Genomic DNA, 27,676 nt, shown 5'->3' with positions numbered 1-27,676 from the left:
ATTGCTGGAAGTGGCAGCAGAGGAGGTAATAAGATCTTATTTTCTATTTACACCCAGTAACCCCCCCCCCGTCATGTCCGTCCTCTTCCTCCATAGTCACTGTGATGTCTTCTATCTCCAGCAGATGATGATATACATATATATAGTAAATTAATTATCTCTGAGATCACTGAGCCAATCACATCAGTCTCTGTACCAGAGGAGCTTACACTCTAATGTCCCCTCCCCCCCACAGTCACATCAGTCTCTGTACCAGAGGAGCTTACACTCTAATGTCCCCTCCCCCCCCACAGTCACATCAGTCTCTGTACCAGAGGAGCTTACACTCTAATGTCCCCTCCCTCACAGTCACATCAGTCTCTGTACCAGAGGAGCTTACACTCTAATGTCCCCCCCCCCCTACAGTCACATCAGTCTCTGTACCAGCGGAGCTTACACTCTAATGTCCCCTCCCCCCCCACAGTCACATCAGTCTCTGTACCAGAGGAGCTTACACTCTAATGTCCCCTCCCCCCCACAGTCACATCAGTCTCTGTACCAGAGGAGCTTACACTCTAATGTCCCCTCCCCCCACAGTCACATCAGTCTCTGTACCGGAGGAGCTTACACTCTAATGCCCCCCCCCCCACAGTCACATCAGTCTCTGTACCAGAGGAGCTTACACTCTAATGCCCCCCCCCCCCCCACAGTCACATCAGTCTCTGTACCGGAGGAGCTTACACTCTAATGTCCCCTCCCCCCCCACAGTCACATCAGTCTCTGTACCGGAGGAGCTTACACTCTAATGCCCCCCCCCCCCCCCCAGTCACATCAGTCTCTGTACCAGAGGAGCTTACACTCTAATGTCCCCTCCCCCCCCCACAGTCACATCAGTCTCTGTACCAGAGGAGCTTACACTCTAATGTCCCCTCCCCCCACAGTCACATCAGTCTCTGTACAGAGGAGCTTACACTCTAATGTCCCCTCCCCCCACAGTCACATCAGTCTCTGTACAGAGGAGCTTACACTCTAATGTCCCCTCCCCCCCACAGTCATATCAATCTCTGTACCAGAGGAGCTTACACTCTAATGTCCCCTCCCCCCCACAGTCACATCAATCTCTGTACCAGAGGAGCTTACACTCTAATGTCCCCTCCCCCACAGTCACATCAGTCTCTGTACAGAGGAGCTTACACTCTAATGTCCCCTCCCCCCCACAGTCATATCAATCTCTGTACCAGAGGAGCTTACACTCTAATGTCCCCTCCCCCCCACAGTCATATCAGTCTCTGTACAGAGGAGCTTACACTTTGCTCCGTATGTCAGCTTTGTGTTTTGCCCGCGTCTCTCTATGTGAGAATCTACAGATGTTTCTTCCAACTGTTATGGGGGAACAGACTGAGCCTCGTTAAGAGGTCTGTAACCTACCTTCCCAGGCGGATGGGCGGCCTAGGTGTATGGTCAACCCGGTGGTATTTTTTTCCTCTGATGTTTTTGAAAACATAATTTTTGCTAACATGCTGGCAGAGGAACCAGCCTGGGTGGGTTGGTATTTTTCAGTCCTGGTTTAAGCTGGGAGAATGGTGGGCCAGTGAAAAGCCTGAGGGTCCGACATTGGTGAGCTCCCGGCTTTACGTTGCCCCGTGCCTGAAAATGCTTCGGCAGTGGCGAGTGACGGCGGAGGAAATGAAGTGGTCGTACGGGGCTTTTGAGACTCATCAAGATTTTGATTTTTGAGATACTTTTTCTAGTTAGTTTAGCAGTCCGTTTCTTCACATGAAATGCACGGCGGAGGAAATGAAGTCTCTTCCTAGGAAGGCCCTGGAGAGGAGGGTTGTTGAACCTGCCCTTAGCGAGCCACTGGCCTTGAGGGATTACCCAGGCCCTGTTATGAGGGAGGGTCTGCGTTTAATTCATCTGGAGAGAATCCCTTTAAAGTTTTGGGATTTTGCCTGGCTCTCGTTCCATGGCAGACTTTATGTAAAAGGCAACCTGAAGCATCGCTCTGCGGAGAACGGTGGTTGTCCAAGAGTGGAGTGTGGTGGTATGGAGGAGACAATGGACTATTTCTTGCTTCAGTGCCCTTCAATATAGAAGTCTATAAGCGGGTTGGTGGGGCTCTGGGTATCCCTTTCCTTTCCCGCTTGAGTTACGCGGAGTGGTTGTACGGGGCTTTTGAGACTCATCGAGATTTTGAGACACTTTTTCTAGTTAGTTTAGTAGTCCGTTTCTTCACATGGTGTCAGGTTTCCACTCTGGAAAAAAAAAAAAGTCCTTTCTTTAGAGGTGGTGGTGACGGCATTTTGGGTGAGGTTGATAAGATTCAGGGTCTTGAGAAGGACGATTGGCGGCCCAAGGGGCCTGGACAAAGACATGGAGGAATGTCAGGTCCCCCCGTAGCTGCTGTCTGTCGGTCTCTGGGTGTGGGGCTTTTCTTTTTTTTGTCCTTTTCAGGTTCCCCTAGATTTTTATGAGGTCCGATTTATTAAATAAGGCTGCATGGATGTGTAATCGTTCCTTAGCCCGAGGGTGTGTTTAGGTGGAGGTTACTATTATCATGATGCTCCTCAACAAAACCCTAATACAAAAACATGTATTGGTTTGTATATTTAGTTCTGTTTGTTTTTTTTTCTTTTATATATGTAACATTTTTTTTGGGATATACATATGTCAGGATGTCACTGTCTATTTCTCCATGGAGGAGTGGGAGTATTTAGAAGGACACAAGGATCTCTACAAGGACGTCATGATGGACAATCAGCCGCCCCTCACCTCACCGGGTAAGAGGAGACTTTATTGTAAAGGAGAGAGCAGTACGGAGGGTCCACCTAGATCCCCCATCATCTGATAAACACATAGAAACAATGTATTCAGTCAGTGTGTGTGTTTCCTACAGATGGATCCAGTAATGGGAACCCACCAGAGAGATGTCCCCGTCCTCTGTATTCCTGGGATTCCACACAGGAAGATCACACCATCCCTCACCATCATCAGGTAGGTGACTCCATATCATATGTGTGTACATTATTAGTACTAGCCGGCTGCTTAACCACTTCCAGCCCAAGGAGGTCGTATGACGTCCTGGACTTTGAGTGGGGACATCTGAATGATGGGCGATGGTCATCTTTTTCATCCGGCACTTCTGTGCACCGCAAGAACAATCATAGCGGCAGTTCAGCCGCTTGATCGCTCTTACAGAAGGCGGAAGGGTACATCCCCCCCCTTCCCACCGCCCCTTCAGTGCTTCTCCGGGCTCGCCCCCGTACGATCGGCAAGCCCGGAGAACGAATCGGTCCTCGCCGGAAGTTGATCATAGAGATTTCTGTTCCCAGTCCATCTCTATGACCCTCGGAGGCCGAGGCGTGACACAATGACGTCACGTCCGGGGCCGGCGGATGTAAACCAAGCCGGGGGACTTGGCTGGAAAGACCGAGACAGTTCTTTTTTTTTTTTTTTTTGATCTCGGCCTTTCCTGCCTGGAGGAGAGATCTTATTGACCCCACATTGGGCGACACAGTGGTGTAGTGGGTAGAGCTCTACAGATGGTCCCCAGTCCATCTCTATGACCCTCGGAGGGCCGCGACACAATGATGCCACGTCCGGGGGCCAGCGGATGTAAACCAAGCCGGGGACTTGGCTGGAAAGGCCGAGACAGTTCGTTTTTTTTTTTTGATCTCGGTCTTTCCAGCCTGGAGGAGAGATCTTATTGACCCCACGTTGGGCGGCACAGTGGTTAGCACTCTCGCCTAGCAGTAAGAAGGGTCGCTGTTTCGAATCCCAACCACGACACTACCTGCCTGGAGTTTGCATGTTCTCCCTGTGCCTATGTGGGTTTCCTCCGGGTACTCCGGTTTCCTCCCACACTACAAAGACATGCTGGTAGGTTAATTGGCTTCTGTCTAAACTGGCCCTAGTATATAAATATGAGTTAGGGACCTTAGATTGTAAGCTCCTTGAGAGCAGGGACTGATGTGAATGTACATTGTATATGTAAACGCTGCGTAAATTGACAGCGCTATATAAGTACCTGAAATAATAATAATTACTGTTGCCCCAGTGACAACGTCTCATAGGACAAAACATGTCAGGCGGATCCACCTTAAATAATAATAATAATAATCTCTCCATAAAGAGGACCTGTCACGCACTATTCCTATTACAAGGGATGTTTACATTCCTTGTAATAGTAATAAAAGTGATCAAAAATAATTTTTTTTAAAGAGAAAGTGTAAAAATAAAAAAAAAATAAAGGTAAAATATACCATAAAAAAATTAAAGCACCCCTGTCCTCGCGTGCTCGCGCACAGAAGTGAACGCATGCGTAAGTCGCGCCCGCATATGTAAAACGCCGTTCAAATCACACATGTGAGGTATCGCCGCGGTCGTTCGAGCGGGAGCAATAATTCTAGCCCTAGACCTCCTCTGTAACTCTAAACTGGTAACCTTTAAAACTTTTAAAGCATCGCCTATGGAGATTTTTAAGTACTAAAGTTTGGCGCCTTTACACAAGCGTGCGCAATTTTAAAGCGTGACATGTTGGGTATCTATTTACTTGGCGTAAGCTCACATTAAACAAAAAATTGGGCTAACTTTACTGTTTTGTTTTGTTTTGTTTTTTTTAATTCATTAAACTGTTTTTTTTTTTTTTTTTTTTTTTTTTTTTTAAACGCAAAAATTCCTGTGCAAATGCCATGTCACATTAAAAAAGTTGTAATGACCACCATTTTATTCCCTAGATCAGGGGGTCTCAAACTGGCGGGCCCTTCAGCTGTTGCGAAACTACAAGTCCCATGAGGCATTGCAAGGCTGACCATTATAAGTATGACTCCCACAGGCAGAGGCATGATGGGACTTGTAGTTCCGCAACAGCTGGAGGGCCGCCAGTTTGAGACCCCTGCCCTATAGAGTCTCTGATTAAAAAAACATATCTAATGTTCGGGGTTTTAAGTAAATTTTCTAGCACAAAAATGATTTTTACATGTAGGAGAGGAGAGAGGAGTGCCAGGATAGGCCGGTATGGAAGTGGTTACAGTCAGGGTGGTAGCGGCACGTACAGCTGGTTTGACCATACCATAGGAGATACCATAGGAGATACCATAGGCCATACCATAGGAGATACCATAGGAGATACCATAGGCCATACCATAGGAGATACCATAGGAGATACCATAGGCCATACCATAGGAGATACCATAGGCCATACCATAGGAGATACCATAGGCCATACCATAGGAGATACCATAGGCCATACCATAGGAGATACCATAGGCCATACCATAGGAAATACCATAGGCCATACCATAGGAGATACCATAGGCCATACCATAGGAGATACCATAGGAACTACCATAGGCCATACCATAGGAGATATCATAGGCCATACCATAGGAGATACCATAGGCCATACCATAGGAGATACCATAGGCCATACCATAGGAGATATCATAGGCCATACCATAGGAGATATCATAGGCCATACCATAGGAGATACCATAGGCCATACCATAGGAGATACCATAGGAAATACCATAGGCCATACCATAGGAGATACCATAGGCCATACCATAGGAGATACCATAGGCCATACCATAGGAGATATCATAGGCCATACCATAGGAGATACCATAGGCCATACCATAGGAGATATCATAGGCCATACCATAGGAGATACCATAGGCCATACCATAGGAGATACCATAGGCCATACCATAGGAGATACCATAGGCCATACCATAGGCCATACCATAGGCCATACCATAGGCCATACCATAGGCCATACCATAGGAGATACCATAGGCCATACCATAGGCCATACCATAGGAGATACCATAGGCCATACCATAGGAGATACCATAGGCCATACCATAGGAGATACCATAGGCCATACCAAAGGAGATACCATAGGCCATACCATAGGCCATACCATAGGAGATACCATAGGCCATACCATAGGAGATACCATAGGCCATACCATAGGAGATACCATAGGAAATACCATAGGCCATACCATAGGAGATATCATAGGCCATACCATAGGAGATACCATAGACCATACCATAGGAGATACCATAGGCCATACCATAGGAGATACCATAGGCCATACCATAGGAGATATCATAGGCCATACCATAGGAGATATCATAGGCCATACCATAGGAGATACCATAGGCCATACCATAGGAGATACCATAGGCCATACCATAGGAGATACCATAGGCCATACCATAGGAGATACCATAGGCCATACCATAGGAGATACCATAGGCCATACCATAGGAAATACCATAGGCCATACCATAGGAAATACCATAGACCATACCATAGGAGATACCATAGGCCATACCATAGGAGATACCATAGGCCATACCATAGGCCATACCATAGGAGATACCATAGGCCATACCATAGGAGATACCATAGGCCATACCATAGGAGATACCATAGGCCATACCATAGGAGATACCATAGGCCATACCATAGGAGATACCATAGGCCATACCATAGGAGATACCATAGGCCATACCATAGGCCATACCATAGGAGATACCATAGGCCATACCATAAGAGATTATCGTAGTCTCAGTCAGTTGGTGCTCAGATTTGAAGATGTTGTTGTTTTCCACCATTCTGCTTGTTTAGGATGAAGAACAGATCCATATGGAGTTTAAAGAGGAAGAAGAAAAAGAGGTTTACGAGATGCATCTTCAGCATTCTACAGAGGAGGTTGGGATGAAGACACCAGTTAAACTGGAGGGATCCCTAGATGTCATCACAGGTGAGTAATACACACTAAATACGTGACCATAAGTGCCGTGACCATAAGAATATTATTTATGGTACCTTCATCCCGTCATAGATAGGAAGGAAGAGGCTACGTTGGACTTTAATGGTACCGTATATATCAACTGATGCTGAACAGTCAGAAGTAAAATATTTCACTGCTTCCAGGTCCAGCCGCCGCAGTGTTACTGGGCAAATCGACGTTACCTTCCCTTTTTTGGCCACTAGGGGCGCGCCCGCAGCGTGTGCCCGGAGCCGACGCGATGGCCGCCGGGCACCCGCGATCGCCCCTGTCCATTCAGGGGAGTAGAGTCCAACTTGTCCGCTGCAATATCGTTCATACTAAGACAGATCATGTGTTCATACTAAGTATGAACACCAATCTCTCTCTCTCCTCCTAGACAGCCCCCCCCCCCCTACAGTTAAAAACACCTCCCAGGGAACACATTTAACCCCTTGATCGCCCCCTAGTGTTAACCCCTCCCTATTGATCAGGAATAGCGATCTCTCTCCTCCTCCAGTCACTGCACTCCCCCCCCCCCCCCACACACACAGATAGAAACACCTCCCAGGGAACACATTTAATCCCTTGATCGCCCCCTAGTGTTAGCCCCTTCCTATTGATCAGGAATAGCGATCTCTCTCCTCCTCCAGTCACTGCACTCCCCAAACCCCCCCCCACACACACAGATAGAAACACCTCCCAGGGAACACATTTAATCCCTTGATCGCCCCCTAGTGTTAGCCCCTTCCTATTGATCAGGAATAGCGATCTCTCTCCTCCTCCAGTCACTGCACTCCCCCCCCCCCCCCCACACACAGAAATAGAAACACCTCCCAGGGAACACAGTTAACCCCTTGATCGCCCCCCTAGTGTTAACCCCCTTCCCTGCCAGTGACATACGGTAATCAGTGGCTATTTATAGCTCTGATTGCTGTATAAATTTCACAGGTCCCAAAAAGTGCCAAAAGTGTCTGATCTGTCCGCAGCAATGTCGCAGTCCCGCTAAAAATCGCAGATTACTAGTAAAAAAAAAAAAATTATAAAAATGCCATAAATCTATTCCCTATTTTGTAGACGCTAGAACTTTTGCCCATACCAATCAATATACGCTTTTATACGCTTATTGCGATTTTTTTTTTTTTTTTTTTTACCAAAAATATGTAGAATACATATTGGCCTAAACTGAGGGAAAAACTTTAAAAAAAATGTGGGATATGTATTTTAGCGAAAAGTAAAAAATATTGCTTCTTTTTTTTCAAAATTGTCACTCATTGTTTGTTTATAATGCAAAAAAATGAAAAACCGCGGAGGTGATCAAATACCACCAAAAGAAATCTCTATTTGTGGGGAAAAAAAAGGACGCCAATTTTTGTTTGGGTGCAACGTCGCACGGCCGCGCCATTGTCAGTTAAAGCGACGCAGTGCCGAATCGCAAAAAGTGCTCTGGCCAGGAAGAGGGGTAAAATCTTCCGGGGCTGAAGTGGTTAATTTTACTATATACTATGTGTGTATATATAGATACATATCTATATATAGATATATATAGATATATATATATATCTATATATAGATATGTATATATCTATATATAGATCTATATCTATATCTAGATATAGCTATAGATATAGATCTATATATAGATATATATATCTATTTTTTTTTATTATATATTATTATAGTATTTTTTTTTTTGGTATATAGTATGTAATTTTTATCAACTTTATTGCTATCACAAGGGATGAACAACATCCCTTGTGATAGCATGGGTCATGACAGGTCCTGTATATGGAGAGATTGGGGTGGGGGGTCTAATAAACCCCAGATCTCTCCTCTGGCCTCCAAAGCAGCCAATCAGACACAGATCGGTGTGACCGGTTGCTTCACTTGCCGGTAACGGCCAGGTAAACAGAGAACCGAAACCGGAAGTGACGGAATCCTTTGTCCCCTCCATTTTCTGACGTCACACGGTGAGAGGAAACGCACCAGTTCCTCTCGTTGTGTCCCAGGAACTTGATGCTTCTGGTCGCATCCTTACCAGGCTCCAATCGCTCGGAGGAGCCCGGTAAAGGTGGCTGCAGGGGGGATTGGGGGGTGGAACCCCCTTCTGCTTCCTTCAAAAGTAATCCAGCGGCTCCATAGCCCCCATCATCTGATAAACACATAGAAACAATGTATTCAGTCAGTGTGTGTGTTTCCTACAGATGGATCCAGTAATGGGAACCCACCAGAGAGATGTCCCTGTCCTCTGTATTCCCGGGATTCCACACAGGAAGATCACACCATCCCTCACCATCATCAGGTAGGTGGATCCAGTAATGAGAACCCACCAGAGAGATGTCCTCCTCCTCTGTATTCCCGGGATTCCACACAGGAAGATCACACCATCCCTCACCATCATCAGGTAGGTGGATCCAGTAATGGGAACCCACCAGAGAGATGTCCCCGTCCTCTGTATTCCCGGGATTCCACACAGGAAGATCACACCATCCCCCACCATCATCAGGTAGGTGGGTAGAAGTCAAACGTGGCTCCAGCCTGTATGAGGTTGCACTCTTCAGTAATCTCAGCCAGCTTTATAGGAGCCGACATTTTTGATGTCACGTTTTTGTCCTTCTGTTGGTTTAGCATGAAGAACGGATGTATATGAAAGTTGAGGTCAAAGAGGAAGAAGAGGAGGTGTGTGTGATGGATTATCAGCAATCTACGGAGGAAGACGAGAGGATGGCAAAAATTAAACCAGAGGAACCGTCTCTAGATATCGTCTCAGGTGAGCATTGAACGTTATATACAGAAGGTGTTCTGGTATACAGATTTAGGAATGAGGATCTGTAGACCTTCACATCATCAGGTAAGGACCTCGTGATGGACAATCATCCGGCCCCTCATATAATCGGGTAAGAAAGGGTAGAACTAAACCCTCCTATCCTTTTCAGACAAGGAAGTTGCCATCTTGGCCTCTTGTTTGAGCTGCAACTGCCCACGAGATCAGTTATGACACCAGCTCTTCAAAACGACCGAGTTGGTAACCCCTTCCCAGCCAGTGTCATTAGTACAGTGACAGTGTATAGTATTATCACTGACCCCTGGAGATGTCAGTGTCAGTCAGTCCCCCCCCCCCAGCGTCAGTGTCAGATTGGCCGCCACAGTATCGCAGTCCCGTTATAAGTTGCTGATTGCCACCATTAGTAGTATAAAACGAATACAAATTCCAGTATATATCCCATGGGGTGTAGACACTATAACTTCCACGCAAATCAATTAATATACACCAGTGGTCTCCAAACTTGTGGCCCTGGGGCCCGATGGGGCACTAACTTCCAATCATACCAACAATAGGGCACTATTCATTCCAATGATACCAACAATGGGGCACTATTCATTCCAATCATACCAACAATGGGGCACTATTCCTCCCCCTGATACCAAATGTAGTCATGTTTACTCCCATTGATGCCAGGAAAATTTCCACTCCCACTGGACCTAGTCCAGCCCCGCTAAAGTCTAAAAGAATAAATATAAATAAATAAACTGGCCCCTGATATACACTTATTGGAATTTTTTTTTTTTTATCAAAAACATGTAGCAGAATACATTGTGGCCTAAATTTATAAAGACATTTTATTTTTTACAATTTAAAAAAAAAAAAAATTATTGAAGATGTTTTATGTGAAAAAGTAAAAAATATATTTTTTTTTCTTCAAAATTTCCAGTCTTTTTTCGTTTTTATAATTAAAAAAACCCCCAGAGGTGATGAGATACCACCAAAAGAAAGCTTGATTTGTGGGATAAAAATGATAGACACTTTGGGTACAGCATTGCATGACAGCGCAATCGTCAGTTAAAGTAGCGCAGTGCCGAATAGCAAAAAATGGCCGGGTCATCGAGGGGGGTAAATCTTCCAGAGGGCAAGTGGTTAAAAAGCATTTCCTTCCAGAGGTGTTGATCTTCTGGTCTCTCTTTGCATTCGATGGTTCCCCATGACAATTTCCACTTCACTACCATGTTTTAGAGTCATGTGAAAGTCTGCAGAGGAGAAACAAGGGACCACAACCAGGGACCACAGAGGAGAAACAAGGGACCACAACCAGGGACCACAGAGGAGAAACAAGGGACCACAACCAGGGACCACAGAGGAGAAACAAGGGAGCCAACCAGGGACCGGAGAGGGGAAACAAGGGAGAGCAACCAGGGACCAGAGAGGAGAAACAAGGGACCACAACCAGGGACCAGAGAGGAGAAACAAGGGAGCCAACCAGATCCGGAGAGGGGAAACAAGGGAGCCAACCAGGGACCAGACAGGGGAAACAAGGGAGAGCAACCAGGGACCAGACAGGGGAAACAAGGGAGAGCAACCAGGGACCAGAGAGGAGAAACAAGGGAGCGCAACCAGGCACCAGAGAGGAGAAACAAGGGAGCACAACCAGGGAGCAGAGAGGAGAAACAAGGGAGCGCAACCAGGGACCAGAGAGGAGAAACAAGGGAGCACAACCAGGGACCAGAGAGGAGAAACAAGGGAGTGCAACCAGGGACCAGAGGGGAAACAAGGGAGCCAACCAGGGACCAGAGAGGAGAAACAAGGGAGCACAACCAGGCACCAGAGAGGAGAAACAAGGGAGCACAACCAGGGACCAGAGAGGAGAAACAAGGGAGCACAACCAGGGACCAGAGAGGAGAAACAAGGGAGCACAACCAGGGACCAGAGAGGAGAAACAAGGGAGCACAACCAGGGACCAGAGAGGAGAAACAAGGGAGAGCAACCAGGGACCAGAGAGGAGAAACAAGGGAGCACAACCAGGGACCAGAGGGGAAACAAGGGAGCCAACCAGGGACCAGAGAGGAGAAACAAGGGACCACAACCAGGGACCAGAGAGGAGAAACAAGGGAGCACAACCAGGCACCAGAGAGGAGAAACAAGGGAGAGCAACCAGGGACCAGAGAGGAGAAACAAGGGACCACAACCAGGGACCAGAGAGGGGAAACAAGGGACCACAACCAGGGACCGGAGAGGAGAAACAAGGGAGCACAACCAGGGACCAGAGAGGAGAAACAAGGGAGCACTACCAGGGACCAGAGAGGAGAAACAAGGGAGCGCAACCAGGGACCAGAGAGGAGAAACAAGGGAGCACAACCAGGGACCACAGAGGAGAAACAAGGGAGCCAACCAGGGACCAGAGAGGAGAAACAAGGGAGCACAACCAGGGACCAGAGAGGAGAAACAAGGGAGCACAACCAGGGACCAGATCAAAATTCGGGACTTTCTCTTCAAAGTAGGGATTCACTTTGAAAAGAGAAAGGCTGGCGCCACCAAAATCAGCTAAAACATGTACACTTTTTACTTTTTTTTTACACTAATTTAGGTGAAAAACAGCCATAAAATCCAACGCATTTCAGACGTCAAAACGTAATCATGGTTCTAAATATTCACTTTCTTCTTTTTTCATTAGTTTGACACAGAGGGTCCACCTAGATCCCCCATCATCTGATAAACACATAGAAACAATGTATTCAGTCAGTGTGTGTGTTTCCTACAGATGGATCCAGTAATGGGAACCCACCAGAGAGATGTCCTCTGTATTCCCAGGATTCCACACAGGAAGATCACACCATCCCTCACCATCATCAGGTAGATGAGTAGAATACAAAAATTGACTCCAAACTATGAGATTATTCTTTTTTATATAGTCTCAGCCTACAGGTGCTTACTTTTTTTGATGTTATGTTCTATCATATTGGTGTTTTAGCATGAAGAACAGATGTATATAAAAGTTGAAGTTAAGGAGGAAGAAGAGGAAACCTCTGGGATTGATTATCAGCAATCTGCGGAGGAGGTCGGAATGATTGTGATAATTAAAGGGGAGGAACCTTCTCCAGATGTCAACAGAGGTGGGTATTGAACATTCGACACAGAAACTGTTTTGGGTACACTGGTTGTATTGGTGATTGAGGATCTGTAGACCTTCACATAATCAGGTAAGATGATCTCTACAAGGACATCATGATGGAGAATCAGCCGCCCCTCACATCACCGGGTAAGAGGAGACTTTATTGTAAAGGAGAGAGCAGTACGGAGGGTCCACCTAGATCCCTCATTGGAATACTAATGAGCTGCGGATCTGCTGAACAGGGTTTCTAATGAGTTGGGGATCTGCTGAACAGGGGTACTAATGAGCTGGGGATCTGCTGAACAGGGGTTCTAATGAGTTGGGGATCTGCTGAACAGGGGTACTAATGAGCTGGGGATCTGCTGAACAGGGGTACTAATGAGCTGGGGATCTGCTGAACAGGGGTACTAATGAGTTGGGGATCTGCTGAACAGGGGTACTAATGAGCTGGGGATCTGCTGAACAGGGGTACTAATGAGCTGGGGATCTGCTGAACAGGGGTACTAATGAGCTGGGGATCTGCTGAACAGGGGTACTAATGAGCTGGGGATCTGCTGAACAGGGGTACTAATGAGTTGGGGATCTGCTGAACAGGGGTACTAATGAGCTGGGGATCTGCTGAACAGGGGTACTAATGAGCTGGGGATCTGCTGAACAGGGGTACTAATGAGCTGGGGATCAACAAACTGGGGGTCAGCAGAGCTGGAGGTTACTACTGAGGGAGGAATCAGCAGAGCTGGGGATCCCCCTAGATTTCCCATTATCTGAGAAAACACATTGGAGTTGATCTACTAAAACTGAAGAGTGCAGAATCTGGTGCAGCTGTGCATTGTAGCCAATCAACTTCTAACTTCAGCTTTTCAATTAAGCTTTGACAAAAAAAAAAACCTGGAAGCTGATTGGTTTTTATGCAGAGCCGCACCACATTTTGCACTCTCCAGTTTTAGTAAATCAACCCCATAGAAAAAATCTGGGGAATTAACTAAGCTTCCTGTGCCATTATAATGGTGCAGAGAACTTCCGGAGTGGCGTTCACCACAATAATTAAGCAGATAGACCAAGTCAGGTCTATCTGCACCACCTACACCAGTTTCGGTTTCAGCTTGAAGTAGAAGCTATTGCACCTAATTAACAAAGGGAATGTGGTAGGTTTCCATGTAGAAAACTGCCTCAGATCCCCGTCAGGTGTCACCTGTTATATAAGATATGAGCTCCTGCTTTCCCTACCCGTGCAGGGATTACACTACACAAGCAGAGCCTACAGCTTTAATGGCCCTCCTCCTCCTCCTTCCCTATCAATCTGATCTAAGTGGGGCTGGGGAAAGGCAGAGGGATCAGAGCATGCAGCTCCAGCTCTCCTGTTCTCTGTGATGTGTCTGCTCGGTCCACCTTGCCCTCCTTCCCCCTTTAGGCTGGGTTCACACTATCTTCGCATGCGGCTCACAGCAGGGGTCCAGTGCATCCTCGTTCACATTTAGAGGTCCGATTTCAGCCCGAATTTTTGGCTGGGTTCGGACCTGAAACGGACCAAAAGATGCAGAGGGCTCCTGTGCAAATTCGCACCGGAGCCGCAGCGGAGATATGTGAACCGGTTCCATAGAGAGCCAATCAAAATCTCCTGCTATTGTGAATTGGAATGCGGGGAACATCATGGGAAACTCTACAGGAGTGCATGCAATAGAGCTGTACCGAGAGCGCGCGCTCCTTGCACAGTTTCCGGCGGCTAACGGATTGTGACAGCCAATCACGGCAGTCACATGACCATAAGCCCCGCCTCCAGGCTTTCTAAACCCCTTAAAGGGCCGGCGCTAAGGGGTTAAAGCATCACACACACAGATGATAAAACATTTATTTGCTGTGAAATCAATCACCACTTCTATATCTAACTCCTCTTCTGCCATAGATCAAAGGAGCCGCGTCCATCCGCGTCCTTGGCCATGCTCGTACTGCGAGAAGACCTTCATTCGAGGACAAGATCTTCTAAGACACGAGAGAAGTCACACGGGCGAACGCCCTTTTCAGTGCTCGGAGTGCGGGAAAAGTTTCACCCAAAAGGGGGACCTCCTCAGACACCAGAAAATCCACACTGGGGAGCGCCCTTTTTCCTGTCCAGAGTGCGGGAAATCCTATGTTCAGAAAGTAAACCTCCTCAAACACCAGAAGACGCACATGGACAAAGACCCTTTACCGTGTTCAGAGTGCGGGAAATGCTTTATGGGGAAAGGGGAACTTCTTAGACACCAGCGGAGTCACGCCGGCGTACGTACGTTTTCGTGCTCGGAGTGCGGGAAAAGTTTCAGCGAGAAAGGAAAACTCATCGTACACCAGAGAATTCACACCGGCGAGCGTCCCTTTTCGTGCACAGACTGCGGGAAATGTTTTATTCGGAAGGCAGACCTGGTTTCCCATCAAAGAAGTCACACGGGCGAGCGTCCTTTCCAGTGTACGGAGTGCGGGAAAGGTTTCATTCACAAAGGCGATCTTCTTCGACACCAGAAAATTCACAGCGGGGAGCACCCCTACTCCTGCGCAGAGTGCGGGAAGTCTTACGTTCAGAAAGGACACCTTCTGATACACCAGAGAAGTCACACGGGCGAGCGGCCGTTTTCCTGCCCGGAGTGCGGGAAATGTTTTGCCGACGTAGGACTCCTTCACCGACATCAGAAAATTCACACGGGCGAGCGTCCGTTTTCCTGTACGGAGTGCGGAAAGAGTTTTAATCAAAAAGGAATCCTTGTTAGACACCAGAGAGTTCACGAGGGCAGGTGACCTTTTTTTTCACGTTCGCAATGCAGGAAAAGTTTTGAAAATCAGACCTGGGTGAATGCCAAAAGAGTCACTCAGGAAGAATCCACATTGGAAACGCTTTGAAATGAAAATCTGACTGCTCATCAAAAATTTCACGTCCGCTGACGACACGCGTTTGGTGGGGTTTCTTTAGTTATTTCGTCTGTAGAACAATTGAATGATACAGAAGAGGACATTGTAGTACTCATAAGTCTTTCTTCTCCTTTATTATAATCGGTTATGGATGTCGTCGTATTATTATCGTATGAGTTCGTTTTCAGGCTCAAATTAAATATGCTGTTCATCTTTAAGCCTCTGTAAATATTCATCATCCATTAAAATATATGTAAACCCTCGCCTTGTAAAACAACCCATTCAGTTTAAAATAGAAATGAAAGACAAAACATCTGTGTATATATTTAAAAAAAAAAAAAAATTATAAACACTGTTTTATTCATTTTTTCTCAGACGCAGGGTCTTAGAGAGCTGGGGGTGGAGAAAACAGCAGCACACTGATTTTCTGGGTGAATGAGGGGGGGGGGTGTCAGCACAAGTCTTGGCCATGGGAGGACAGGCAGGCTGTGTTCCCAGCATAGCCAGAAAACTGACCAGGATGTGCTTCTATGCCTAGCGTGGTCAGTTTCAAATAAGAAAGCGCGGGGGGGGGCTTGGGGTAACATATCCTTTTAAACACCACATAATAAAGGATTACAGATTACACAGTCTACACATAGAGCTGTAGAGAAACAGGAGACAGAGAAGAGGATCCTTCCCAAATGACCTTACAGTGATCTTGCAATTGAAGGAATGAAGCAGATGTATGAGGACCAAGTTAAGGTTGGTGGGGGTTAAGAGGGGGAAAATGTATTAGTCGTTTAGAAGAAATGCAGATTAGAGTTCAGGAGAAAAAGCAGTCCAATGGGCTTTTACCCCCTTAGGTATGGGGTGGGGTGCACCTTGTGCTTGCCGGGGGGGACCTATGGAGTCTCGACTTTGTGCGCCCTCCCGTTTTTGCTGCTGTCAGGAAGTGCCTGAGGTCATCTGTCTTGACAGCACTCCCGCTTTGAACGACAAACTTACGTGCAGCCCCTTCCAGTGCCGCACACAGAGGCAGGGTGAGAAACTTAGAATCAAAGCTTGAGAGCTCACTGTCAATTATTGTTGTGGAGGAGAGGCACAGCTTTGGTTCTGTCTCTCTTATGTGTGTGGTGCCATTAGCAGCTGCAGGTAAGCACTGCCACGAAAGATGTTCTCGGACACTTCCTGGCAGTAGCCAGAACGGTCAAACCCAGTCACTGGAAAACTACAACTACAGTATACCTTTCCTTGTGGAATGGTCAGGTGAAGCTGACTCCATCAGGGACCTAGAACATCTGTTGTCCCAGGAAAACTACAGAGAAGAACAGCCCAAGAAAACTTGAACCTTCTGGTGTTCCAGATTTTATTGGCTTTCAGGATTGGATCCCAAGAAAGATGTTCTCAGACACTTCCTGGCAGTAGCCAGGACGGTCAAACCCAGTCACTGGAAAACTACAACTTTGGAATGGTCAGGTAAAGTTGACTCCATCAGGGACCTAGAACATCTGTTATCGCAGGAAAACGACAGAGAAGAACAGTCCAAGAAAACTGGGACCTTCTGGTCTATGTTCCAAATTTTATTGGCTTTCAGGATTGGATCATGGAGGATAACCCGGAGTCTGCCATGATGGAGTGACCCTACCTTTCTCCCTCCCCAAAGTACCACTACTCCGTTCTTCTCTCTCTTTTCATCTTTCCCCTTCCATACTTTTTTTCCTCTACCATCTTTTCTACCCTTGGACACTAGACTTATATTTTTTTTAATTATCCTTTCTTTATCATTATGAGTATATGTCAGTAAACAACTATATTTACCATTTACTATTCAATTTCTCGATTGTAAATATATGGGATTAGGTATTCTGCTATACCGAGGGATGGTTGCAATGGATTTGTTGAGATGGGTCCTTTTGAAGATTGATGGACCTTAGAACAGTTCCCCCATATATGCGCCTTATTTTGTACAAAAGCAAGTGGTGGGATACGATACTATGCATTTCACTGTCTTTACCCCATTACAATATCCACAAGGCATTGTAAGGTCTTTCCAAGGTTTGCACATTATGAGCAGGGCTTCCTTCAAGGGGGTGGACACCCCATACACATGTAGGGGGCCCTGGCATCTGGAGGGACCCGGTCCCCATCTAGGGCCATCTCCAATGTGGGCCACAAGGGGTAGCTGCCCCAGGCCTAGTTATTGCTGTGGGGCCAAAAGCAGCTGCCCTTTGACCCCGCACCAGTGGCGAAACTACCGCCACCGCAGGATTAACTGGGTTCCCCCTGTAGAATTACCAGTCTCCCAACTTAGTCCTGCCTAGCTCCTAGCAACCAATCAGGTGCATGGAGGCCTCAGCATTCAGAGGAGGAGGATGTAAAGTACACCTCCCAGATCTGCTCCGCTGGTAGTCTGGGAAGACCTGCTGTCCAGACCGGGACACTGCTGCTGAGCTGACTGGCTGGTAGTCTGAGAAGACCTGCTGTCCAGACCGGGACACTGCTGCTGAGCTGACTGGCTGGTAGTCTGAGAAGACCTGCTGTCCAGACCGGGACACTGCTGCTGAGCTGACTGGCTAGTAGTCTGAGAAGACCTGCTGGCCAGACCGGGACACTGCTGCTGAGCTGACTGGCTGGTAGTCTGAGGGGACCTGCTGTCCAGACCGGGACACTGCTGCTGAGCTGACTGGCTGGTAGTCTGAGAAGACCTGCTGGCCAGACCAGGACATTGCTTCTGAGCTTACTGGCTGGTAGTCTGAGAAGACCTGCTGGCCAGACCAGGACACTGCTCCTGAGCTGACTGGCTGGTAGTCTGAGGTGTCCTGCATGCTGTTTGGACCGGGATACTGCTGCTGATGTGAGTGATGGTCCTGGGGGTCTGCAGACAGAATAACATGGGATAGCAGTGACTCCCAATTTTAAGTAGGGACTCAATAAACTGCCACAATTGTAAACAGTGAAAAGGTTCCTAGTGGGGATTTTGTAGGGAATTAATGAGTTGTTGAAAGGTGCAAACGCCTATAATGTTTAATCAAGCATAGACCATTTTAAACCCGTAGAAGCTCCACAAATGATAGATGTAAGGGTTATCCAGTCCAGGTGGGGAATAGGGGACAGTCGAAAAAGGTGAATGAGGGGGAAATTAGGTGAGATTGGGCCTGCTGAATATTTATTAGAGTCCCAGATAGTCAGGGTATGTGATATGACCGGATTGAGAGGTTTAAAGAAAAAAAAAGGTAAATCCAGGAAAGGAAGAGAGGGTAGACACCCATAAAGGTGCATCAGATTTAGAATATAGCTGGACCAGTGGGGCAATCTGGGCTGCTTTGTAGGAGTAGGATCTATTGGGTACTCCCAACCCCACCTTTTCATATTAGTTGAAATGCGTAAAACCAGGAAGGCATGAAGTGGCTTGGGAAGTATTACATGGCCCCATGTTGTATGGTCCGGGAACAGCTCCCAACACTGTCCAGGTCGCTCGGATCTGGATGCACTGCTTCTCTTGTAGTAGTAGAGGAGTTCATTGAAGAATCGGAAATAAAATAAATAAAACCAAGAGTGATTTTCTCCCTAAGGGAGAAGAGATCTATCACCTAGGAACACTAGCAAAAAGACTGAGGACTCATGGAGTGGGGTAGGCATATGGGGGATGCCTAGGGGGCATTTGCCCAAAAGCTTTGCCAGTGTCCAATCACCTGAAGGTTCCAGCCTATAATTCAGAGTCTATGAATATTCTGCCTATGTCCTTTACTATACGATTAAGATATGACATTTTGACTGTGAATACCATAAAACCATGAGATATGAGAAGATACCAGGATGTTCATGAATCCCTAACATGTTTTGCAAGGGAAGTTATATTAGCTTTAGATAAATAATCGTAGGCTGAGGTAAGTACGATTCTCTTTTTTAATCATACCAAAATCTGGTTGTTTTTACAGCTACCATTTGGCACACCCTAGAACGTTTCTGGTGACAAGCAAAGGTACCTTTGTGAGAGACAATCATATAGGGAGCTTCGGCAAACTCATACATTTATGTACAGATTGGCCGGCTACAGCTTCTAATTTCCACAAAGTTCAAAACTCTCGTAATACTACTGCCTGGTTCTTCCCAGGTTGCTTTGATAGAACTTGACATTCTACAGAAAAGACGAGGACTGGAATACCTCCTCCTCTTCCCACAACCAGGAAAAGACAGCCCACCAGGTGATGTCAGAAGAACATGGCAGTGCGTGACCGGGTTTTCTGTTTCGAAGTGTCGGATCACAACGGGAACATCGCCGGATCACCAGGAGTGTAAGTATGCTTTTTTGTGCACAACCCAAGTTATACAGTTAAGAGGAGAAGGAGAAAAATAGGGCGGAAGGGCGAAGGTCCGTTTTAAGGGATGCCTCCTCATATTGCAGGAGGACACCTATGTTGGAACTGATGATGGGTGTACTTTAACTTCAAACTTGTGTATGTTTATTCCCTAATGTGAATGTTTATTTAAACCTTAGATTTCCTCTAAAGAAGAAGAACTGATGGACAGTGTCGTCGTTCCCCTGCCAATCCCCGAGAGCAGGGAGACCTTTCTCCAATCTGCAGACTAAAGTGGAGACCGAAAGACCCAAAAAGAAGCCCATGGAGTCATGAGCCTATGTAAAACTTTGGAAACAAAGGCTGCGGTTCCTCTACTAATGACAAGACGGTGATCTAACCTATACTGGCCGGGGTGGGGGGGTGGGGGGGACGTAGTCAGGTCATTATGGAAACTGCAGACAGGAAGTGATGTAATGTACTGACAGGAAGTTTTGGGTCAAAGGTGAGTCAGGAGGAAGTAGAGAGGAGACATTGCTGGAACTGGCAGCAGAGGAGGTAATAAGATCTTATTTTATATTTCCATCCAGTAACCCCCCCCCCCGTCATGTCCGTCCTCTTCCTCCATAGTCACTGTGATGTCTTTATTTTCAGCAGATGTTGCGTTATATAGCTCTGACATATACCACAATGCTGTAGAGAAATCACTAAGCCACATCAGTCTCTGTACCAGAGGAGCTTACACTCTAATGCCCCCCCCCCCCCCAGTCACACATTATTATTATTATGATTATACCTTTATATAGCTCTGACATATACTGCATGGCTGTATAGGGAACGGTTAACTCTTGTAGGGTAATCTGTAGCTATAGAAATAAATGTATGTCGATAGTAAGAGGATGATTGATTGTAGAAAGCAACACAGACAGGTCATGTTTCATTCAAATTGACCATAATGTATGAGAGTAATTCCATCTATGATTCATCTACAGAGAGAAGCATTGTATATAGGTCACATGACCACATCAATGAGGATGGAAGAGGACCCGAGTCACATGACCGAGAGGATATTAGACCTCACCATGGAGATCATCTACCTACTGACCGGAGAGGTGAGGAGGATTCTGGGAGGTCACATGACATCACTCTTATCTCTATTAATAAAACACAGACCTGACCGGAGGGGTGAGGAGGATTCTGGGAGGTCACATGACATCACTCTTATCTCTATTAATAAAACACAGACCTGACCGGAGAGGTGAGGAGGATTCTGGGAGGTCACATGACATCACTCTTATCTCTATTAATAAAACACAGACCTGACCGGAGAGGTGAGGGGGATTCTGGGAGGTCACATGACATCACTCTTATCTCTATTAATAAAACACAGACCTGACCGGAGAGGTGAGGAGGATTCTGGGAGGTCACATGACATCACTCTTATCTAAATGTAGAGGTGAATATAATTCTAGCAATGTAAGCAGTGATCATTTTTAGCTTCTGTTTTATAAAAGGATTATGAATTAGTAAAGAAGACCTCTAATGATCCACCCAGCAGCCATCTCCATATACCATCCCCACCTCACTCCCCAATACCTGAGAGGAACAAGAGGACGATCCTACGTGTTATCAACAAGATGATGGAGCTGCTGACAGGAGAGGTGAGCAGTTCTGGGAACTCTGGGACATTATCCAGTAACAGACAAGGGATGTGTCTGGATGGTGACTGTATCATTGTGTGTGTCAGGTTCCTATAAGGTGTCAGGATGTCACTGTCTATTTCTCCATGGAGGAGTGGGAGTATTTAGAAGGACACAAGGATCTCTACAAGGACGTCATGATGGACAATCAGCCGCCCCTCACATCACCGGGTAAGAGGAGACTTTATTGTAAAGCAGAGAGCAGTACGGAGGGTCCACCTAGATCCCTCATCATCTGATAAACACATAGAAACAATGTATTCAGTCAGTGTGTGTGTTTCCTACAGATGGATCCAGTAATGGGAACCCACCAGAGAGATGTCCCTGTCTGATTAAAATGAAAGTTGAGGATAAAAAGGAAGAAGTAGAGATGAATGTGAGGATTGATCACCAGTCTGTGGAGGAGAAGGGAATAAGGATAATTATTAAAGAGGAGGAATCATCTCTAGGTACGGGTGCAGGTAAGTAATAAGTCCTGGAGCCACAGCGAGGTGTATGCGACATGGAGACCTGGGCTGTCCACCTATATATGTGGTTTCATGTATTAGAGGCTGGTTTGGGCCGTGGTGTTCATATGTTTAAAACCAACACTAGAAGTAAATACAGCTTTGGATCCCCACTCGGGCTACCCTGGTCCTATTCAGCAGGTTCCTGCTGAAGGGTGCAGGCTGGAAGCGAGTCCATCCCAACTCAGAGCATGAAAAAAAATTCCACTAACAGCACACCATCCTAAGTCATGCCTCAAACAAATAGCAGCAGCCTTAGTTCTCTCCGCCTAGGTCACGCTCCCAACGTATTTCGCCCCGGGGCTTAATCATGGACATGTCATGGAGGTACTCCATGATTAAGCCCCGTGGTGGGGCGACACACGTTGGGGCATTGCCGCGATGGAGCGAGCCCCCCTGGGACTTAATCATGGAGGCCCTCCATGTTTAAGCCTTAGGGGGCGGGGAGAAATGTGTTGGGAGCATGGCCTGGACAGAGCGAGCTGAGGCTGCTACTGTTTGTGTCAAAAACCATGAAATCAGGCCGAGACAGAAGTACAGTTTAATCACACTTGTTTAATAATAAAAGTAAAAATAACAAATGTAGTCAAAACATAGCCAAAGTCCAGTAACCCAGGAACAGATAGTCAGCCAAGCCAGAAGTCAGGGATCAATGGAGTGGAACAGCAAGCAGGATCTGGAGCCAGAAGGGATGTCAGCAAAGCAAGTCTCAAACAGGATCACAGGAGATAGTTTCTGTGATGTGACCAAGGCGCAGGCAGAGATCCTCTGGACTGGACGGCCTAAGTAGGCAGGACTGACGAGCAGGATATCATCAACAGCTGAGTAACTGTGGAGAGATGGGACCTGGCAATTAGCTGACAGCTGATCGGCCAGCTCAGAGAAGGAAGGGCCGAGCCCAGCCCTGACAGTTTGACACATGACTTGGCATGCGATTACCGGAATGTTTTCTAGAAGTAAAACCTAACACATAAGTTGGATTGAAAAAAGTCCTCATACAAGTTCTTTGGTGGCCATTTGGGTAGGCTAGCACCCCTGTAGGTGCAACCAACCAATAGGGGAACATAATTAGATTATTGCGGAATCTTTTACCAGCAGTGGTGGTCCAAGTGAAGGAAATCGGAGAGGAGCTCCACAGAAAACAACTGAGAATGCGCAATGCCCTTACAATTCATAAATGTTGCTGTGGAGCCAGCCGGCAATTTGGGATCGAGCCATTGATTGAAGTCTGGGTTGATCCTCATTTCAAAGAAATCTTGCACTAGCCTAAGCAATACCCATATAGATGGTGCCTTGGGTTGTTCTGAGGGAGGCACCCCTTGGAGTTTACCTGGGGGGGATGGGTTTCCGGGTGGCTTTTAAGCACAGCATTGATGTTGGCTCTACCCTGTTTCCCCGAAAATAAGACCTAGCGTGATTGTCGGTGATGGCTGCAATATAAGCCCTACCCCCCAAATAAGCCCTAGTTAAAGTCCTTGTAGGTCTTATTTTCAGGGTAGGGCTTATTTTCTGGGGGAAATAGGGTAGGGCTTATTTGGAGGGTAGGGCTTATATTGCAGCCATCACCGACAATCACGCTAGGTCTTATTTTCGGGGAAACGTGGTATGTTTATCATGATCACTAGGTACGTGATCCAACGCAAGGAGGCCGCTCTACTGCCGTATATGTAAGTTATACGGTCGGCAAACGGTCAAAGATTCAGGGATGCTGGCATTCATAATTGAGGTGTGGCCTCTTGGTTATTATTTCTATCATAAAAAAAGAAGGTTTTAAATTTTTATTTTCCAACAGGTAGAGGAGATGTCCAGAATACCTCAGAGGGACACCTTGGTTTATACCTCAATTATAACGCAGAAGATAAGGGCATCGCACAGTGTTCCCCAACAGTGAACCTTGACCCTAGAAATATCCATCACAGACCTGACTCTCCGGATAGACCGACAGATCTCTCCAACCCTAAAGAGTCACAAACTTTCCTCAAAACACTTCACCCAAGACTTTACAGTGCGGATACCTCCTCAGATCTGTCTAATCCCCATGGATCGTCCAACAGTAAATCCGAGCCATCTCCTGCTGTAGACCCAAGCTCACACATAGGCGAGTACCCAATTCCATGTTCAGAATGCGGGAAATGTTTCATATGGAAAAGAGTCCGCACAAGCGAGGGTCTTTTCTCATGCTCAGAGTGCAGAAGCTTCAGTTGCAAGCAAGACCTTCCCCTCCCGGTCCAGGAGAAACATTGCAAAGGCGAGCGCCCTTTTTCCTGTTCGGAATGCGGGAAATGCTTCATTCAGAAAGGCGACCTTCTCAGGCATCAAAGAATTCACACGGGGGATCGCCCTTTTTCATGTTCGCAGTGTGGTAAATGTTTCACCCAGAAAGGAGACCTTCTCAGACATCAGAGGATTCACACGGGGGATCGCCCCTTTTCATGTTCGGAATGCGGGAAATCCTACATCCAGAAAGGAAACCTTCTCAGGCACCAGAAAATGCACACGGGCAAGCGTCCCTTTTCATGTTCACAGTGCGGGAAATCTTTTATTGAGAAAGGGGACCTTCTTAGACATCAGGGGAGCCACACAGGCGAGCATCGTTTTTCGTGTTCGGAGTGCGGGAAAAGTTTTCCGTGGAAGACCTACCTACTTAGACACCAGAGAATACACACGGGGGAACGTCCGTTTTCATGTTCGGACTGCGAGAAACGTTTCCTTCAGAAAAGGGATCTCCTTAGACACCAGAAAAAACATTGTACGAGCATTATCACGGGAAATGTTCTTCACTGAAATCACATCTACAGATAAATGTATGGTGGTGTTTCATAGGGTGTTTCATCTGTAGAACAATTGTAAGAGGAGGACATTTTCGTTTTTTGTTCCTGCTTTATTTAATTATTCGTTCAAATTACAACCTACTCTTCTATATGTATACAGCTGAGACATGTAAATTATTGTCTAAAAATAGATCCCATTTCATGTTTTGTGTCCTAATTTCTTCATCACTTTCAGGCCAATTTTGACATTTTTTTTGCTAGAAAACTACTTAGAATCCCCAAACGTTATATATAGTATCTCACAAAAGTAAGTACACCCCTCACGTTTCTGTAAATCTTTTCTTCTATCTTTTCATGTGACAACACTGAAGAAATGACACTTGTCTACAATGTAAAGTAGTGAGTGTACAGCTTGTATAACAGTGTAAATTTGCTGTCCCCTCAAAATAACTCAACACACAGCCATTAATGTCTAAACCGCTGGCAACAAAAGTGAGTACACCCCTAAGTGAAAATGTCCAAATTGGGCCCAACGTCTCAATATTTTGTGTGGCCACCATTATTTTCCAGCACTGCCTTAACCCTCTTAGGCATGGAGGTCACCAGAGCTTCACAGGTTACCACTGGAGTCCTCTTCCACTCCTCCATGACGACATCACGGAGCTGGTGGATGTTAGAGACCTTGCGCTCCTCCACCTTCCGTTTGAGGATGTCCCACAGATGATCAATAGGGTTTAGGTCTGGAGACATGCTTGGCCAGTCCATCACCTTTAACCTCAGCTTCTTTAGCAGGGCAGATCCTCAGAGAGTTCTTTGCCATGAGGTGACATGTTGAACTTCCAGTGACCAGTATGAGAGAGTGAGAGCGATAACACCAAGTTTAACACACCTGCTCCCCATTCACATCTGAGACCTTGTAACACTAACGAGTCACATGACACCGGGGAGGTAAAATGTCTAATTGGGCCCAATTTAGACATTTTTACTTAGGGGTGTACTCACTTTTGTTGCCAGCGGTTTAGACATTAATGGCTGTGTGTTGAGTTATTTTGAGGGGACAGCAAATTTACACTGTTATACAAGCTGTACACTCACTACTTTACATTGTAGCAAAGTGTCATTTCTTCAGTGTTGTCACATGAAAAGATAATAAAATATTTACAAAAATGTGAGGGGTGTACTTACTTTTGTGAGATACTGTATATATTTTTAAGCAGAGGCCCTAGAGACCGCTTGAAGACCAGGACTTTTCTGGCACTTTTTGTTTAAGTTTAAATCAGTATTTTTTGCTAGAAAATTAGTTAGAACCCCCAAACATTATATGTAATTTTTCCCCAAAAGACCATCCCAGAGATAAGGGGTCAATGCATAAGGGTGAGTGCACATTTTTTTAATCACTTTTATTCCTATTACAAGAAATTTAAACACCCCTTGTAATAGAAATAAGGATGACAGGTCCTCTTTATAGAGAGATCTGGGGTCAAAAAGACCTCAAATCTCTCCTCTACCTTTTAAAAGCAAAAGATCCAAAAATACTTGGATCTTTTGCTTTAAAAGAAAAAAAAAATGTTTACTTCCGCCCTAAACCAGAAGTGCCATCATGACGTTGCTCCAGTCCTCCAAGACCATAGAGGCCATCAGAGACAATGTAGTCTCTGGTAACCTCTATTGCCTGCCACACGACCCATCGGATTGGTTCCTGGGCTCGCTAGTTAAAACGGTAAGCCTGAAAAACACCAGTGAGCGGTGGAAGAGTGGTCCCATTGCTTCAGAAAGCAATCCAGCAGGTAATTAGTCGCTCGGACTGCTTTCATGAGAAAGCCAGTCGCAGGCTGAAAAAATAAAAATACAGAGGTCACCGCTGATAGCTTCAGCCATAACCACTTCAAAGCCGCAATGTATATATATTCATATTGCGGTCGGGCGGGTGGGTGTTGCAATTTTATATGTCACACAGTATTTGCGCAGCTGTATTTCAAATGCACATTTTTTTGAAAGAATACACTTTGTTGAATCTTAATGCACAAAAACACAATATAATAACCGATCGTTTGGTAAAATATAAAAGATGATGTTACGCTGAGATACAGAAACAGATACCAAACATGTCACGCTTTAAAATTGCGTATCCCCGTGGAACAACATGCCTTCTGATAGCATGGGCCTTGACAGGTCCTCTTTTTTTGGAGAGCTCTGGGGTCTATTAGACCCCATATCTCTTCTCTGGCCTCCAAAGCATCAGAAGTGGTAGTGGTGAAATCCTTGCATCCTTACTGAGCTCCCCTGTTCGCATGGGAGAGCCCGGTAAAGATGGTGGGTAGGGGAGGCCCCCCTTCTGCTGTCTGTAATTAAGTTCAGTAATTGTATTTGTATAGGGGTTCACCTAAAGTAGAATTCCAGCCTACACCTAACTAGTCCTAAAAAAGCCCCCCTCCCTTACCTATGCTGAATAACCTGTGTAAAAAAGATCTGTATACGTGATCCAGTCCGGTCACATGATCCCCTGTATCAGTCAGTGTTGGCTGCAGGGGAGAGGAGAGAACGTTCTATAACAACAGCTGGGATTTCCGGGAGTGATGCCCTCACCCATAAGCTCCTATGTCCCAGCCATTGTAAGCACTCCCTCCTCTCCCCTGCAGCCACCACTGGGATCACATGACTGGACCAGAGTGTGTTGCCTTGAGGCAGCCCTTTAAGTTGAATGGGCTCCTTAATGAACCGCAACTGACCAAAAATTGTGCATGCACTGTTTTCTCCAGTGCAATGCATAGCGTTTTTTTTGTGGGGGCTCGTTCCGGGATTTGAATCCAGGACTTTCTGCAACACAGGTGTATTAGGATGATTAGGGTGCCCATAAGCGTATGTTTCGGAATTGCACGGGGTAACTCATACGG

At 46.3% G+C, this 27,676-nt stretch overlaps 1 protein-coding gene across 1 annotated transcript in view; it reads left to right on the top strand.

Moving 5' to 3' along the window:
• Positions 1 to 27,676, top strand: part of LOC141106885 (uncharacterized) — a 152,563-nt gene that overhangs the window by 109,488 nt on the left and 15,399 nt on the right. Inside the window, exons 21-29 of the mRNA XM_073597814.1 lie at positions 2,519 to 2,759; positions 2,876 to 2,973; positions 6,619 to 6,754; positions 8,965 to 9,164; positions 9,389 to 9,530; positions 12,295 to 12,386; positions 12,505 to 12,646; positions 14,549 to 15,070; positions 24,260 to 24,463. Of these exons, the coding sequence (XP_073453915.1) occupies positions 2,519 to 2,759; positions 2,876 to 2,973; positions 6,619 to 6,754; positions 8,965 to 9,164; positions 9,389 to 9,530; positions 12,295 to 12,386; positions 12,505 to 12,646; positions 14,549 to 15,070; positions 24,260 to 24,463 (1,777 nt within the window). The remainder of the gene's footprint in view (positions 1 to 2,518; positions 2,760 to 2,875; positions 2,974 to 6,618; positions 6,755 to 8,964; positions 9,165 to 9,388; positions 9,531 to 12,294; positions 12,387 to 12,504; positions 12,647 to 14,548; positions 15,071 to 24,259; positions 24,464 to 27,676) is intronic.

This window comes from Aquarana catesbeiana, linkage group LG08, assembly GCF_042186555.1.
Source record: "Aquarana catesbeiana isolate 2022-GZ linkage group LG08, ASM4218655v1, whole genome shotgun sequence".
Taxonomy (NCBI): Eukaryota; Metazoa; Chordata; class Amphibia; order Anura; family Ranidae; genus Aquarana; species Aquarana catesbeiana.
Note: the sequence above shows the minus strand (reverse complement) of the source record. Positions and strands in the feature narration are given on the sequence as shown.